We start from the raw sequence: 18,202 nt of genomic DNA, 5'->3' as shown, positions 1-18,202 counted from the left end.
TATGTACTTCTCATATTCGTTTGTTTTAACTTGATAAGGTGTCGACCGTTTGTGTTACAAGTTGGATGGTGTAGTCACATGGTGACAATTTTAAGCAAATGGTTTCTTCTGCACAGCATCGAGTGTGTTTCTCGTGTGAAATTAATGCATGATGTAATGGATATGGCATATTAAGCAGAATATGGGCCTAATGATGGTGCAAAATAATGCTCAGGTTGCCTGATGGCAAGACGTTATAAGGCATATGAAATTGGTTTTGTTTACACACGTTGGATTAACGCCGAGCTTTTCACGGCCAGCCACAGTTTCACTGGTTTAAGACAACGGCGCTCTAGGCTACATGCGTGCCTCCCTTTGGGAATCGTACTTGGGGATAAAAGCAACCTTGGTCACAACTTTGCGTGGAAATTCATCCGAAATGCTTGCATATTATTTGTACGAAAACTGTCAAGCTACCGCCGTTCTCTAATGATCAAAAGGTATAAGTACACGGCCCTGCATACAATCTTTTGCAATAAAGACCTCGGCAGACGATTCTATCAAAAGACCCAGACACAGAAAGGGGGTCCTGTGACACTTGGTGGCGCTTTTTATTGCTAGAACGGCAATTCTCGTGGTTTAACGGACGCTACGGGATGGCTTTTGTCTTTTTTTCTCCATCCAAAGAGTTAGCCCTGTTTTGTGGAAGATTGATGATTTTAGGTCATCAGGTAAGAATACACAATCTCCTGAATGAAGCCCCTTTTTATCCTGACTTAGTCCACTGACTTAATGGTCACAGTTTCATACTTTCGACTTCTTTTCTGTCTCTTGTCGCCTAATCGCCTTGACGGCCTACACCCTCAGTCGCAGTCTTCAATAACGCACGCAAGCAATAACTCTCAACCTTCTTCCAGCCGGAACCCGTTATCGTTTAAGTAGGCCTCCCTCAAATCCTGTTTTATCAAGTTTTGTTTACCAGAGGGAAAATGAATAATGGACCTCAATGTACCACAGCCACGTGCACGTGTTGAAGAATAACCTTGTTTTTACATATTCTCAGATGAAAGCTTGGCACATTCATGTTATAACATGCAGCAATTCCACGCCGACGCTAACAGGGACAAAGATAAAGTGTAGCTGCAACGAATGTTTCTTAGACACAATTTTTCCCTGTAACTTTGTCATCTTCTTTAAACCGTGAAAACTCTCTTCTACTTCGTTTGTGGACATTCTAGGCTACCTTACCACCCGCTTGAATTTAGTTTCTGTTGTCCTCTTTAAATTGGAGCAATCAAATTAAGCAACGTTAACACGCACATAGTTTTTAATCTGTGTTTTTTTAAATAGTTTGTAGTAGATCTGTTTCTGAATCAAACTTTATTGTTATGCCACGGTCATAGATAGTGAATTTTTATAGGTCGTCTCGAGTGCCATCTGTCCCCTCGGGTGTACAAAACACCATGGACTCCTACACCGCAGGCAACAATTGTTAACTGTTCGATTTCAATCTGATTTGGCTTGTCAGAGGTCTTATCTTTTTTTTCCAGTTGAAGTTTCTGTATGGCATCATGCCCTGTGATCGCCGTCTCAATGAGTAATTCCTTGTATTAATTATAAAGTTACAGCTCAATTGATCTGTCTGTGATACAGTCTACACGTGCTTTTCATTCTTCTTTAATTTACTCTGAGCAACCATTCTGCCTTACTTTTCACAAAGGATGGAAGAACGGCAGTTGCATCGTTTTAACCTGAAAAATTTTTAAGCACATTTTTAACAGATCCTTTTCTGTTTCCTCCCTTCGAAAAATCGACTTTTGCATTGGCATTTATAGGAATTGGAAAGCAGATACCTCAGAAAACGACTTTGAATGTAACCGTGACTGTGAAGCACGCTTGTGAAATACTTCAATTATTACAAAAGTTAAAGTTCGAAGTATGCAAAATAAGATTCGATTCTTGATCGACCTCTTTCTGTAAACTTCGACAAAATCGGCAGAAAAGAAGCCACTCCTCAGCATGAACTTTTTACTATCGAAACACAGTTCAACTAGCCGCAACTGCTTGGATGTTCGAATGTTGATATAAGGGGCTTTCTTGTAAAGAGAATTTAAATGGATCTGTTAGCCTAGACCTATACTCAAAATCATATTGAAATCGAAGTACTGCTAGGGTTAATAAACTTAAGGATCTTTTTGACAAAGTAAATGCCTGGAAATTCCATACATTTCCCTTTTCGTTTCACCCACATTATTGTGAGACGTTATTTTGTGCATTGAATCATCTCGTGTCGAGATAGCGATTAAACAGATTAACCATGAACACTGCACAGGAAGTAGTGATCCGCACGGTTTATCCGGAATGCTCTTGACTACGTCCCATTCATGCATGACATAACAGAGAGTTAAATGACAAAGACGTTCCGCGGCCGAGACATATCTGTCTGTAAGAATAAGTGTGAATGGGGATCGTATGAAATTGAACGATGTTGCCGACAGGTTTGTACGAAAAGCATTATGTATTGCCCGTATTAGTTCCCCCGAATCTCATTTCAGGCCCGACAATTCCAAACAAGCTTAATCAAAAACGAAACAGGACAGTAGTGTACAACTGTTATTACTGTTCCTATGGTAACAGTCATCCACGCTCTTTTTGAAGCATCTCCGTTACTCTATAACTGTTGTATATATCAGACCTAATACAAAAATGTTATTTCACCTTCCAGTTGAAACGCATAAGACTAATAACACTTTGGGGCATCTAACCCCCGACGCCGATCGATCATGACGAACTCCAGGGTTCGTTTTTGAGGTTTTGTAACACAACTTAAACATCTTATGCAAACAATTTCATAAAAGTATACTAAAACATAACTTTTACATCTTTGTAAGAAAAGAAAACGAACTGTGCGGTGCGTGGTGCACTGCGAATGCCACCTTCAGCTTTCCAACGCCCTTATGTAGCCACACCCTGCAACATGCTTCGCCGCACGTACTTCCATTATCTGTGTCCTTTCTCTAGGCAACAACCAACATTCCAGCTTAATACGGTATCTCACACTTACCACGAGATAGTTCTTTTTCTGCTTTACAGACCCAAGAGAATTTGGAATTATGCGATACTGCTTGCGGTGGCGGCGGTGGGGGGTGTGAGTGCCCCCCACTATTTCGACTGGGGGGCCTACCCCCCACTTTTTGAAGGTCCTTTAATTGGGTGGGGCTCAATGGATCAACTTAGTACCTATAAGGCGGATGCCTGATGGGCTAACAACTGGCCTCTCACTTTGAAAATTGTTCCACCGCCGGTGATTGCTTGTGTATCAAATTATCTCTTGTTGATATCGCGTATTACTGAATAATATTATATTATACCGTGATGTTAACGGTATTGACCGTGAACATCCCACATATCTGGAGCAACAGTGAAAATGGGTCCACAAACTGACATGGAGTTACTGTTTTTATAAATAGCTAGCTCTATGGTTGGTACACCTGACGAAAAAAAATCCACGGCAGCGTTACTCTAGTGAGACATCCGGTCAGAACATTATATAGCCGATAGCATGCCCTTTGTCTACGGGTAAGTTGCCAAGGGCAAGTTCCCGTATACGGGTCTCGGAGTCTCGTAAAAATGAAACGCTGCGTTGTCAACAGCACAAGCCAGGCATCTTTTTACACGACAGGAAAAAAAATCAATTTCTTGCGAAGTTCATATATCTCAATCACTATACCAGAGGCCCAAAAAACTTCACAGTCACACCATGGTAACACGCAGTCTCGGGTATAGTCTGGTTCCCAGTTCAAAAGATACAGACTACTTCGAGATGGTCTAGTAGCTGCCACGAGCGCGCCACTAAAGAGGGAATTCCTCTCGTTTGCGATTTTTTGGCCGAAATTTTTGAATAGTGCTGACAACGTCCGGAAAAAGTGGGCCAGTAGATTTCCTAAAACATGCATTTCAATTCAAAAAAGGTTTCTCGATATTTCTCCGCATACCAACAACTTCATGTTGGCTTCACAAATAGGGTATGCACGGCACCTAAATTTAAACATAGAAGGAACGTCACTATACTAACAGCCTCTCTTGTGTAGGATTAAGGAAGAGGGACGAAAGGAGGTAAGTTTGTTTGTTGTCCTTTTGTAAGGCGTTGAAAGGCCAACGGATGAAAAATTTCGACTTTCAGTAAAAAAAAACTATTTGGTATCCCCTGATCCCTACTCGGCCAAAAACCAAACCCTACTTAAGGCGAAAACAACAAAAACCAACGGCGGCCTCCGTATTTTGTGCCCATTCGGTTGGATCACTATTACTCATGCTCGACCGAACCCGTGACGTGAGAATACCCGTGCTCGATGCATGAAGACACCCAAGCAACGCCATGAACGAATCCCACACTTTAAGTCAAACCCACGATCTAAACAATTGCTAGGCACCAATCCTAAATCTTAGGTTTAGGCCTATGCCATACACTGCTCCAGTGGCGAGGCTAAGAGCAGGAGCGTAGCGTCGCAAAACAGTGGCCTGCCTACATACACGATGAACATGAACACGCACATGAACTTAATAAAACCTAATAAAATAATCATGCTACACTTCCTGTCTCTGAGCCGTGATTTCAAACCTGACCAGCTCCTGAGGGTTTTTTGTCATACAAGATACCCGAACACTTGACAGAAAAGCCAACTGCAGTCAACAGGCCAGTCATCGAGAAAAATCAAACAATTTTTTTATTTGCAATATTCACAACATTTTATAATATATATATATTTTCAGAGGAAACAAACACGACAGAAAGTTTAACTTCGAACAGCTTGAATCCTTCCAAAGTCTCCCCAAATGTGTATATATATATACGCGTATTTCTTTATAGAAAAAGTATTTAGTATTTATTTCAATAATTACATTCAGGTTACACACACAAGTACAACTGATGATTAATATTTATATTTAGTATTTGTTCAGTTTGGCCGCCCGCAACATTATTTCGAACATAATTCCTCGCATCTTAACATCAACTATAGAGAGAATCTGGGCCAAGTCCTTGAATAACTGGCTACACTTTTCATATCAGATTACCACAATTCATCGTAATCTTGCCCCTAAGAGACCCACAAACTCTGAACTGCACTGGCGGATTAGTGATGTAGCCCGGTAGGAAAACGAGCATGCGGGGTAAAGACGCTTATTCTTGACTTGAAAAGAGCCACTTAAAGAAAATCCCTTCCCAAAAGAAACACAAAATTTCCACAAAAACAAAAGTTGTTCCGGACGGGACCTGACTATAGGAAACGACCAAGACAAACAACTTAGCAATAACGAGCAGTAGCCATGAAATTTGCAGTTAAATGCATTTGCATTTTCTGGCATGTTTTGCTGGAGGCACCCCATTTGTTTAATGTTGCGAGTAGCTTTCTAAAAAATACCATACGTTAAACAATAATATGGATGTACAACTGACGTACAGTCATGTATGTCACATGCAAATGTTACATTACAAATGTTACGACTCTAAAACAAAGGTATGGATTAAAATAACGTACCCCCCCTAGTAAAGCTGTGGCAGAGGGGGAGAAACACTCACACACACAGAAGTGTGTATTTGCCTGCAACTGGGGACCCCCTATTGTTCCTCTTTTGTTTGTACTCTAACTTTTTTAGAAAGACCACCCATATGTTTTGTACACAGTTGTCAATCGGGGACCCTCTGTCAATCGGGCACCTTATTGTCCTCAATTGTTCTGGGTCCCAATTGAATGCAGAAACAAACTCACACACACCAAACACCCCCTCCCCAAGAATAAAACAAAGCAACATTAAACAATAACCACCCCTCCCCACAAAACCTCCCAAAACTGAAAAGATAAGAAAAAAAAATCCCCAAACACTGAACAATGAATACTTCTCGATTAAAAATGCAACAATGCATTAACTTGGCTTGAAACAAAATCTTAATTTTGAAGATCACGCAGAACTTTATACCTTTGGCTTGGATCTGACAAATAAACCACTTACATGGATACCTCATGCAAATAACAAACGTCACCACTGCCATGTTGAAACATTCCTAAAAGATATCACAGACTCTAACTTCACAAAAAGTCATCAAGTATCATGAACTCGACATTGGCACAACGCATGGGCACTGTACAGCCTACTGAAGACAGCTATGAAAAGGTTCCATCAAGAACCACATCAACGAACTCCACTCACTGGCCCAATCTCAATTTACCCATCGTCCATTCTGCATGGACAAAATAACATTTCGAAGAATATCCTGACACAAACTGACATCACTCAAGTCTTACCGAGTACATTACATTAAAATTGGTAATGGACGAGCCCGGACACCTGGTAATATCTTTTTTCCAGATGTGCATTGTGAAGGAACTACCTGCCCGAAAATGAAGACAAAAAATCAAAGGTTGGCTTCTGAATTGAACACATTTGTTAACCCATTGTGGGTTGTTTCAGTTTCGTTTTTGTTTACATGGCGAATTGGCACAGAGCTGTTTGGTAAAACAAATCGATTGAAATGTGCCAGTGAAAATTACTGTTACAAATTATACATGTACAGTCAAGGGCATATCCTCTGGGAGCGTATTTCAGATTTCAAAAGATGCTCCAAACATGTATTTGTGTAATAATTACAAACGCTGAGAAAAAAGCAGCATATAATCTGGAAGATGAAAAAAATGTTTTGAACATTTTGAACGATAGAAAATACATGAAGTATGATCAACTTCCAATATAGATACACACACAATCATATCTTCTGACAAGCCTTAACGGCAAAGTCCTCAATCCTCGAATGGTTGGACGGTTTGAGGACTGTTAGGGAGAATAACACATGACAACCAATTGCCACAGTTTCTGAACTGGTCCATTTTGCCCGGAGCGTCGAATGGCAACAATAGTCACGACCGCTTTGAGTAGGTTCGGTGAGTTCATTGCACGCCTGTTGCTATGGTTATGAGCACAAGAGGTGTATGCCTTCGAGTTAAAGACGTGCAAATTTCCAGGCACATATGTACGTTTATGTGTATGTACGTGTGCTACGTTGCCATCGGACCAGTTTTGTTGAATTGCAGAGTCTGACTTCAGTTGCAATGTTTTGACTTTAGACTTCCAAAAGATAATGACTTGAGACTCGACGTGGAAGAAAACAACTCGGGTCTTGGCTTGAACAAATCTGACTTGTTGAATACAAGAAACAAAATGTATCTGTGACTTTCTACATGCAAAAGAAAACCTCTTTGGTTTCATTACATGCAGCCACTTCTTCTTTAACTTTCAAATGTCACTATATTACCATGTAAAAAATTACATTGACCTGTTTCACTTAGCATCATTAGTCACATAATCGGTACAGTAAATCAGTCTCAGCAGAAAGTGTGTTCCATGCCAATTATGACATGAGACGGGTGAAGAAATAAAAAAAAGAAAGGGAGACTCAATATGGGAAAAACTGGCGTGTGATATGACTCTAGGAAAAATGATGTGCAACATGACTTGAAGAAAATGACTTGGTCACAACGCTGCAGTAACGTACACAGATGTGTGGGAAGTATAAGTGAACACAGAAAAAAATCAGAAAGGGAGAAAAATATCAAAATGCACATGCTCATAAATGTGCAGCTTGTTCAAAACATTGTTTATGGGATCCCGGTTTACAAAAACTTAAGCTCTACACTAAATACAAATTACAAGTACATGTAGTCCACATGCACATTTTATGTAGGTTATGTTTCACAGACAAGAAAAATAGTCACTTTGCGCTAGAAAAATGTCATTCCTGAAGTATGGTTCACATTACAAGAAATGTTGATATACCCTGTTTTTATATACAAAGCGACATCATTGTAACAAAATCAACACAGATCTACATGGTACATGTGGCTCAGCCTCCGTTCTTGTGTTTCATCCCCTGGCCGAAATAAAATGACAACCTTCAGGGCTACTGGATTTCCATGAAAATTTCAGCTTTGTAAATGTACATTACAAATTACAAAAAAATATATGATTTGTATGGGATTTCCCAGATACGTTTTTTAATGGAAAAACACATTAATTTCAGTTGTTTTTGGAGTTTCAATCACTGTTTCTGTGAGACAAAAAAAAAAAACGGTGCACGCCATTAAATATAACTGATTTGTTTCTCTTTCAATACAAAATTTCAAAATAAGTCCTGCACGCAGATGTAACACTAAAATGTCTGTACAGTTTACATGGCAATTTTACTCTTCGGTTATTTCAGATTATTAAATTTGTACAACCCAGAATGGTCTGAAACTATGTACACAAGGAGAAAAAAGGAGAGCAAAGGAAAAAAATCCCACAAATTGGACCGGGGAATTTCAGGTATTTTTTTCGGATTTCTTGAAGAGGTCCGATGGCAAGTATTGAACAGAGGGCAGCCACAGTCCTGGACCAAAGACTTAGGCTGGGGTTCGGGGTAGGGTTGGTTGGACTTTATTCTGGAACAAGTCTCAAGACTCAATGGACAGCTGAAAAAGCCCTGCAAGTTTTACGTCTCCGGAAACGCCCAGGGTTCCTGCATCTAAAGGACAATTATATTCCATGACTTTTTCATAACCAAATTATGAAAATCCATGACCCAATGCAATTTCTTGGACTATTCGGCCTTTTAGGTTGCAAATACAATCTCAGATTTTATGTGCTTATTTTTGATAATAGAAATCACACAGTGTTTTATGATTTCCAAGACAAACTTCCATGACTTTGGTCATTTTTCCAAATTCCATGACTTTTCCAAGCCTGAAAAAGGAAAAACAAATTTCCATGATTTTTCCAGGCCACAGCAACCCTGAAAACCAAATGTCAAGGTTCATTTTCACCCTCCCCTCTCCAGCATTCCCCCCTCCCCGAAAAAAAACTACGCCTGACAATAACAGGCAGCATATTTAGCAATATCGTCAAACACCTATCACAGCCCTTGGCTTTGGAAGCACAAGTTTAGGTCTAGGAACCAGTCACCATTGTAAATCACAATCTCTTGTAATTTGCAAACTTCATAAAGCACTTCACTGCATCAGTACCTGAACATGTATTACAAGTGTACAAAAGACAGTAAACTGGGCCTGTTCACATTGGCAATGTTTCCCCTATGGTTATAAATTCATTACATTTTATCAAATTTATAATAATTTATGACCAAAAAAATTCACATCGGTGAAGAAGAAGTAGGCTTCGGCTAGTGCTCTTTGACAGTTGTTATTCCCATGTGCAGTTTAGAATGACATCAATATGGACACTAATTTTTATTTCAATACAGAAATCACCCTCTGGTCTCAATCCAATTACAGCCTTTGCACTAATGCGCATGAAGAACAGGTTGTGGAGTGCTCAAGACATGACAACAATGTGAGACCATCGGGGGAAACACTGTTAACATGATGGTCACTTACTGGCCCCCTTTACTGTGTGTTACACATCTCTGTGTAGCAAGACACCTTGCTTACACCCACAGCAACTATACAGGCCACTGGTAGGTTTTAGTCTCTTGGGGTATGCATGATGTGATGTCTTCACACCCTTGCTGGGTGGAACTTGTTTGAACAGTGGCACACGTCAATGCTCTCTTGTGCGCCCAACACAGGCATACAGAGTGAACGTGCACCAGTTGAGGCAGTGAGCTACTCACAGGGCTGTGCATATCCATAATTCCTTAACGCAACATTCGGGAGAGCGATTGACCCTTACTGGCGCTGTCATTAAAGGCAGTGAAGACGAGCACACCAGTGCACATAATTCTGAATATGGTGGACCAACGACTTTAATACTTGACTTAAATTGAGGCTATCAAATGGGAAGGATGAAGGATTTCCACAATCCTAGAGATAGTTGATCCTGGAAATTTAACACTTGGTGGGTACTGTCACGTACAGGTGTATGCTAACGTGCCTTACCCTTACATGAGAACGGTGCATTGAAAGGTCTTCTACTTGTTTTCCCTTTTGCAGTTCTACTTGACAGGCTTCAACGGTTAGTTTAAAACTCAACTTCAACATCTGCATTCTTGGAAGGGGGGGAGGTTTCTTTAAACCAAAATGTGCGGGACTGTCTATGGTCATCTCCCTCTTTTGGTCAAATAGGGGGATATACATGTATTCTCTCCTCCAACAACTGTGTTACACCTCTGCTTGGGTACCGGTCATCTTCCCCTGAATGTGTACTGCAGATGTGACTATGTACCAGACACTAAACAGTGGACTGCAACACAGAAGGCTGAGCTTACTAGACTGTGGCAAAAACTGGTGTTTGGCACAGTGTTAATCATGTACAGCTCATACACAGACTGTATGGAGCCAGTCAGGAGCAAATACAGGATGCTCACTGTAGCCAAGTTCAAATAAGTTGTGTCGAACCCCCCATCCCCCCAAATTCAAGACTTATACTTGCTTGACTGGGGAAACACTTGAAAATGCTTCAAGTGCTTTGTTGAAACCAGGACCGGTACTTTTTAATACTGTTTTGCATCTGGAATTCTCAGCCCTGATCAATCGTTTCCACAGGCCAAAAGAGTTTTTTCCAAAGTTAGCTCCAGCCAACAGATATAACATGATCGCCCTGGACGCAAATGGCCAGCTACGCCTCCTCTTCCAAGTCACTACCGGCCCCATATGGCACTTTCAAACGCAGCCTCAACACCACTTCTCCCCCATCTCTTTCCCTGACCTCTGACCTTGTCAGATCAGGACTTGAATGACCCCTGAATTCCAAGTAGGCTCCCCTCTGGTAACTAAGGTTCTGCGACCCTTGCCACTGCATCAACCTCTGATGTACTATCCATCCCTCAAGTACTTTTCTGCGAGGACCTTCCGATCACAGTGGTAACCACCTCTGACCCCCCGTTTCTTCAGCGAGCAACCCTAGTCACTCTTTCTCTGCCATTAATTTTCTCCTGAACTCCTCACCTACGACCTTACCCCCCCTTCTGTGTTTCCATGACAACCTCCTGGGCACACCTGTCAACACCTCCTCCCGGAGTCATCTTTGCCGGTCTCCGACCGACGACCCCTCCGGCTGATGCCATTCAGTCCGATCAGTGCAATCTGCTCCAGGTCCGCTTGCTTGCATTTGTCCCACATCATCTCCCCCTCCCTCCCTTTGAGCAACGCCTCCCCCTTGCCTGCGGCCTCATCCTCGATCTCCTTCTTAATGTGGGGGAGGCCGCCGGGCTCCTTGTCCTCGGACCCACTGTCCTCGGACCCCTCGTCCTCAGACCTGCCATCCTCGGGGCTGTCTCTCTGTATCCGGGTGATGCCCAGGTCGTACACCTCCTTGTACAGGGCAGGGATGGGCAGGTCGGAGCTGCCCACGCCCACCTGCAGCTTCATGATGAACTGGGTGTGGAGGTTGTCCACCGTGCGCAGCTCGGGCAGGCGCAGGAGGATCTTGGCAAACATATGGGGGTCGGAACGATGATTGCGCTGGACCTCCAGCTTGAGGGCCATCAGGAGCTTGGTCTGCATGGCAGCGACGGCCTTGCGATCAATCAGGTTCTCCCGATCTGCAAGCCAAATGTGTACAAACAAAACAAAAATATAATGCTATTCAATTTCAGGTTTCTCCTCTACAAACATAATTATAATTGATGCACACTGTCAGGAAAAGTGACGTCTGAGAAAAATTTCACCAGCTTACTGATGTCCTCAAACTCTCAAACCCTGTTTTTGTTTTTTGTATGGTACAGGAATAATACGATGTCTTAAAGCTACATGCATCAAACTTGCTTAACTGACTGGAATCCTGCTACTGCGTAAATTTAATGGGTTTTAAATGAGGTGCGGTTGAGTAGTATGTACAACAAAGAGTCTCCCTATACATGTACTATGTGGTTGGTTGGTATGCTCGTCGGTGGTTTTGTTGATCGCTTGTCTAGGTTGTCAGTTGGTATGTTGGTCGGTTGGTATGTCGGTTGTTGATATGTTGGTCGTTTCGTATGCTGGTTGGTTGGTTGGTACATATACATGTATTTATGTTGGTTGGTTTGTATGTTGGTGTAATCGTTTATTTGTTGGCTCTGTCTTTTACTGCATATTTTTTTATAGTATGTATTATTGTTAATTCGCCTAATCTGTGGTATTTGTTCTTTAAATATCGTACTCTGTGCAATTTTTTAATATTCAGTTATTAATTTATTTTTTTTGATGTCAATTTTAACCTCTTATTGTGTATATTGTAAACCAAATATTTGACTTTCTATTTGGTATTAAGAAATAAACCGTAAATGAATGAATGTACATGTAGTTGGGTAATCTTTTTCAGACGGCGTCATTTCTGTATTGTACATTTACATCTGGGAACCAGACAATCAAGGTGGTCTTATGTCCTGTGTACATTTACAAGCTGAAAATGCTTTTTAACTATCAATAGTGAGGGGGACAGTCTAAATCATTCTTGGTAGCAGTAGTGCATATGCAATTGCAATTATATATGCATGACGTATGACAACTCATGCACGGACACTTCATGTAAATACCATGCAGTGACATCATTTCTAGAAAAAAAACGAGAGGGCAAAAAAAATAAATAAATAGAAATAAACATGGCCGCATCACTTTTGGAGCCAGCCCCTGACTAGAAATTTCTTATTGAGGCCATCTGGTAATGAAACCATGGAATCTGCAGAAGCGTGCCCCAGGCACTGAAGCTCATAATTCTTAATAAGAAACCTGTAGACAAGTGACCATGAAAAGTTACAGCTTCAGGGGTAGGAGGAAAATCCTAAAAGAATGTCATTGGTAAACCCAGGAATCAGGTAAGGACTCCAAACTCAATCCACACGTGGACCGAGCCGGGAATTAAACCAGGGCTGCAGAGGTGGAAGATGAGGAAGGAAGCACTACGCCACCCTGACTCCCTCCCACGGTGTGTACATGTGAAAGATTGACTGTCTATAGCAATCTGCAGCCTTGATTGATTGCTGACTCCGATGGCATTTTTTTGGTGATCTTATTCCCACACCAGTATCTACCAGCTGAAGCAGGATTACGAGCAACCGGAGGACCCCGTTTCATAAAGTCATGAATCCTCCAAGAGGGCCAACTTCAAAGTTTTCAACTTTTGAATGAACTTTTTTTTTGCCATGAGCCTGGAAGAGGGGCCCTTTGTTTTTGAAAGAACACATCTCACATTTTAACAGTTTGCTTCATATACAGTACACTGCAGTTGACAGCTACCACTGTGAACGGGTACAGAAGACTTTGGGAAGAGAATTCATATTTGTATTTTACAAGGCCTAAACATGTTTCCCAATTGTGTGAAAAGGCTTGAAAATGTTTCCCAATTGTGTGATAAGTGTAAAAACTTTCCCCACTTCCTAAAAAGATGTGAAAACTGTTTCCCAATTTTGTGAAAATCTTTTCTGATTATTAAGGAAAAGTTATTTATGTTTTGTTGAATGAGAATAAATACCTCAGCAAGAGAAAAAGTGTGGCGAGAGTTTCACATTCACAGGTTAACTTTCAACTGCAATGTACCGTATACACCCCTCTGCCTAGGCAGTGGACATTTCATCCTTTGAATGAACCAATTCTCCTTGTACATGAAGCCAGACTGTGACTATACGATCAGTGACCTCCTACATCAAGCCTATACAACCCAAAAAAAAAAAGACAGAGAGACTGAACACAATGGGTCCCCCTGTGCTGCTTGCACAAAGAACCCCCCCTATAGCATTAAAAGCGTGGCAAGATGACTCCGAGCAAACCTGTCAGTTCTAATATCGGTGAATTATTGCACTCTGATGTGCTGCCCCACAAAGGACGCTGCTCCAAGCATCGTTTAATCCTGCAACAATGTTCACTGCCGAAGAAAGTATCATTACTGCTGTGGTGCGACCCCATGAGCCAAATGTTACGAGACGCTTCAGACAGGCAACCCTGCGGCCAGAACTTTCACCTTCCCTGTGGTAGTAATCCCGTAATGGTGTTATCCTTGTCCTTACAGAGATCTCCAACCTGTATGTTTGGCAGCTTGCCCAGCTTCATTTTTCTGTCTCTTTCTGTACAAGCTAGGTAAAAAATTACTCAGATATAAAGTTTTCAAAATGTTAACTCAACTGACGTTAAAAATCACTGGCCTTGGTCAACTGCTCCAATGGGTACTGCAAACCCTGGAGAACAAGAGCCAGAAACTGAGATTTTGGGAAAAGCCGTCGAGATACATACCGTCTGCGTAGAGCACGATGGCTGACAGCAGGGCCAGCTCGGTCATGGTCAGCCGCAGGCGGTGTAGCCGCCCTGCAAAGTCGTAGAGTGACTCCACCAGCTCCTGGGGCATGAACTTGAGCATGTTGGGCCGGGTGATCAGAATCTCTTTGCTGAGCATGAAGGCGTCGTACAGCACCAACTCGATGCTGTCCTGCACCGTCAGGATCTCAAAGAAGCCCGCCTTGATCAGGATCATCTGGTCATGCTGGTCCAGCAAGGCAAAACCTGGTTGAAAAAAGTAAGCAAAGGTTTGCATGTAAACAGGGTAGGGTTTACATGACCATGCCAAGAAAGATGTTTCTATTATGATTGCTGATGCGCATTTTTGTGGCTTGGGTTATCCCTCTGTGGCGTTGTAGTTTTGAACAAATGAAAATTGAAGTTTGGAGTTGGTTCACTGCCAGGTCAAAATGGCTGAAAATAAGTGGACATTTTTGTTGTGTCCTGGATCACTGAATGATCTATCCCCCATCAATTATTGCATGCAGCAAACCAAAATAGGTACAACCTTCTAGATTGTGAAAATAAAGAACAGTAGCACTGAGAATCATGACGAACATTACAAGAAAAGTGACATTGTCAACAAAATCGTCTGTTGCCTTGAACTCTGTCTCTCTGGAATGGAAGCATTTCTGGTTCTGCACGACAAGTTCCCCAAGGATTTTCAAGATTTTCCGTTATCAAAATTCTTCACAAATTCATAATTTTACTGGATGTTTATACCCGCACGGATGACTGTCTGGTGCCTACTCTAATCTGACAGACAACATCTATTAACGCCAGAGTAATTGGCCCAGTGCGCTGCTGGCATTTTTTCAAATGCAACCAGATTTGTGTACAGCAGTATTGTATCACGCACTTTTGTCCTTGGTGTTAATCTGCTTTCCCTGAATGCCACAAATAGTGGTACACTGTTTCAAAACTGATGGATTACCTCTACTATTGACAACCAAAAAAATGTTGATAATTCCGGGCAGCTCGGTCTTTTGTTCCGACGACAGTCTTTTGTTACAAGGCCCAGCTCCTTTTGTCCAATTTTGGGCACCCCTGGGTATGCGTATAAACCTAATGTCTCCGGTTCCGGGAACCCCAGCACCAAGTGGTTAAGCAAATTCCTAGTCATTGCTTTAATGTTGTGAATACGCTTCTGGTTGCTGGTCATGAAAGAACACTCCCAAGCGTGAAAAACACAGTCACACATTGGCCATTCTCTGACCACTTTTGCTATTAGTCTTGATGAAAAGCAGCTGCGGTGGGCCAAAATATCGGAAACGGAAATGAAGTTTCTTTGCCTTTGTTTTTTTTTGGGTGTGCTTATGACATTTAACCTGTGAGCGTGTGTTCTCATGTGACCTTGCTGAAGTGTAGTCTCAATCAATAGCTGATGGTGGTGGAGTGAATTTGATCACAACAACACATTTTGTCTCAACATTTTTTTGACCTACGTGCAGTACTAACTTGTGTGGAGGATTGGATACCCCTGAGGTACCTACGGTGTCTGTGACTGGCTTAAAACACGCGTGCAAACGCACATATAGTGACCATGCAAACGGAGCCTAAAATTGTGCATAACCTCATGGCACATTTACTCTCAATTTGCCTCTTCTATTGCAAATAAACCGGTCTTGCGACAGGCAACCTTCTGTATCAGTCAGAACGATGGGAATGCGAGTTATTCCATAAAGATTCTGTTATCAGGATTACTGTTAAATTCTTTTCTTTTTTTTAGTGAGAGGTGGCAAAGCTGGCCTTAAAAGTCAAGGCAGTCATTACTATTTTGTGAGGTGGGTCGCCTCCCACTGAGAGAGGCGGGGGAAGCCTAAACTGTAAGCTGTGCATCTCGCACATGCTGTGGAGCTGCGTTGGTCTCTCCTAACATGCAACTCACTAGGGGTGTATCTCACGATGCGATACGTATCGTAAAAACCAAAAACCTACATGAATAAGATGAAAGCCAATTTAAAACAGTTTACTAGGTAACTTACCAATGGTAACTTACTAATGGTAACTTACCAATGGTAACTTACCAATGGTAACTTATCAATGGTAACTTATCAATGGTAACTTACCAATGGTAACTTCTCAATGGTAACTTACTAACTTATAGGTGATGAGGACAAGAAGCTTCTGCAAGATGAGTCACAAACTGCAGGAGTGCATTTCTTTCTCTAAGTGTTTCTGGTTTATTAACATTAGGCCAAACAAAATAATAGCTGTGCATCCTATTACATTGAAAAAAATAAGTTGGGTAGGTGTGTACAGTAGCATCGGTTTTTATTTCGTCTAAAGTTTTGGGTAAAAAACGTTAGGGTGGAGAGTCTTTTTATTTTTTAATAACAAGAGATTTTGATGGTCTGCGGTGTATTCCATCCACCTTTTTTTTTGCGGATTCCTAACTTGAGGATTGGTCTTATCAAAGATTGCATACAAGTTAGGGCCTCTTGAGACAATTATGATATTTGTGTTGCACTGACATTTTGATAAGTTTATATCCAAAAATTGTTTGAAAATTCGATGACACAAAACCCTATATCGAGTCGCCGAAAGCGAAAATGCACTAACCTTATTTCAAGGCATAAATTCACAGTGAAATGTGTGTTACTGCAAGTAACTATGGAGATTGTTAGTCACTACTTCCACTCACACACGAACAGCTGTAATGAGTCCCACTGACACTATGTATGAATATTGATGTTTCATTGACAACCAATCACAACACAATGACAGGATGGTCCCTGGTCTCTGTTTACACACAAGGCTTGCACTTTGAGCCCAGTCACACTAGGCACATTTTGCACATGTGCATGTAGGTTCACTCATGTGCATTACGGAGCTCTAGTATTGTTCGGTGTGTGAACCAAAGATCGTGCACCGCGTAGAAAAAACGGCGCTTATGCAAGGAAGAAAAAACCTGTCTAAACCTGATAAACTGGTGTGGTTTAACAAATGAAAGGATAAAGTCCGATATACATTGAATTTCCTCATGACATCGAGATCGGTGTGAAGGTTTAGCGGCATGATGCATGCCCTACCGTCAATTTTGCGTTTTAGTGCCAGGTAGGCCTATGTCATGTACATGCGGCGAGTTGTCTGTGATGCTAAACCCATCCAAACTATTTCTTGCAAGAGTAATCAGTACAGGCAATATTAAAAATATAAAGCTATTGGGCCTAACTTTATTTTCAACTTACTGCACATTTAATCATAATTCCCCCTTCCCCCCAAATATCGCGATTCAAGTTTTTGTATCGCAATGCCATATCGTGGCATTTTAGAATCGCGATTATCGATGCATCAGTGAATCGTTACAACCCTACCACTCACCTGGTATGTACTTGCAGAAGGTGACAATTCGCTTGATGAAGAGCGCCAGCGTTTGAGTGACGACATCACACCACATTTGCAGGCCGTTCATACCTGAAAGACATCAATTTAAAAAAGTCCATCTTATAATCACATTCAAAACCTTATGGCTGGTTATTGGCAGTCTCACAAATTTAGTCCACGCGATGCATGACGGCTATTTTGGTAATGAAATTCTTAACTACTGCTCAAAATACGCATCTTCAAAATACCACAAAATTCACAGCATTTTTACAAAAATTTGACAAAGGTTTACAATTTTACAATGACCAGTCTAAAACTGTTACCAACAAGTCAACAATGGACAATTTTACATTATGGAAAATACATGAAACGTTTCGACCAAACATAGTAAAAGTAAATACAAACTCTGTGTGATAATCGGACTGATCACTGACTATAGACTGATTATTTTTGTGCTGATGAAATCCAAAAATCAACCACAAATCCATCGGTCCTCTCTTAGCAGCCTGCTATAAAATGCAACAGACTGACTGCAACACAGCTGAAATGAGAGCCCTGCTATTCATGGAACAGAATGCAACAAAATGCAACAAACCGCAACGGCAGGGTTTGTGGCAAGGTGCACACAGCCAACAGTAGATGTGGATGTCAACCCCCCCCCC

At 41.5% G+C, this 18,202-nt stretch overlaps 1 protein-coding gene across 2 annotated transcripts in view; it reads right to left on the bottom strand.

Moving 5' to 3' along the window:
- Positions 1–4,683: 4,683 nt before the first annotated feature.
- Positions 4,684–18,202, bottom strand: part of LOC110977980 (oxysterols receptor LXR-alpha-like) — an 80,093-nt gene continuing 66,574 nt past the window's right edge. For both annotated transcript variants that reach the window (XM_022232562.2, XM_022232563.2), the window contains exons 7-9: positions 17,538–17,630; positions 14,172–14,438; positions 4,684–11,509 (exon numbers count right to left, since the gene is read on the bottom strand). In XM_022232562.2, the coding sequence (XP_022088254.1) occupies positions 10,968–11,509; positions 14,172–14,438; positions 17,538–17,630 (902 nt within the window). In that variant the 3' untranslated portion in view covers positions 4,684–10,967. The remainder of the gene's footprint in view (positions 11,510–14,171; positions 14,439–17,537; positions 17,631–18,202) is intronic.

Source organism: Acanthaster planci, linkage group LG20 (genome assembly GCF_054643075.1).
Source record: "Acanthaster planci isolate LZ-2023a linkage group LG20, COTS_SCS, whole genome shotgun sequence".
NCBI classification, from domain to species: domain Eukaryota; kingdom Metazoa; phylum Echinodermata; class Asteroidea; order Valvatida; family Acanthasteridae; genus Acanthaster; species Acanthaster planci.
Note: the sequence above shows the minus strand (reverse complement) of the source record. Positions and strands in the feature narration are given on the sequence as shown.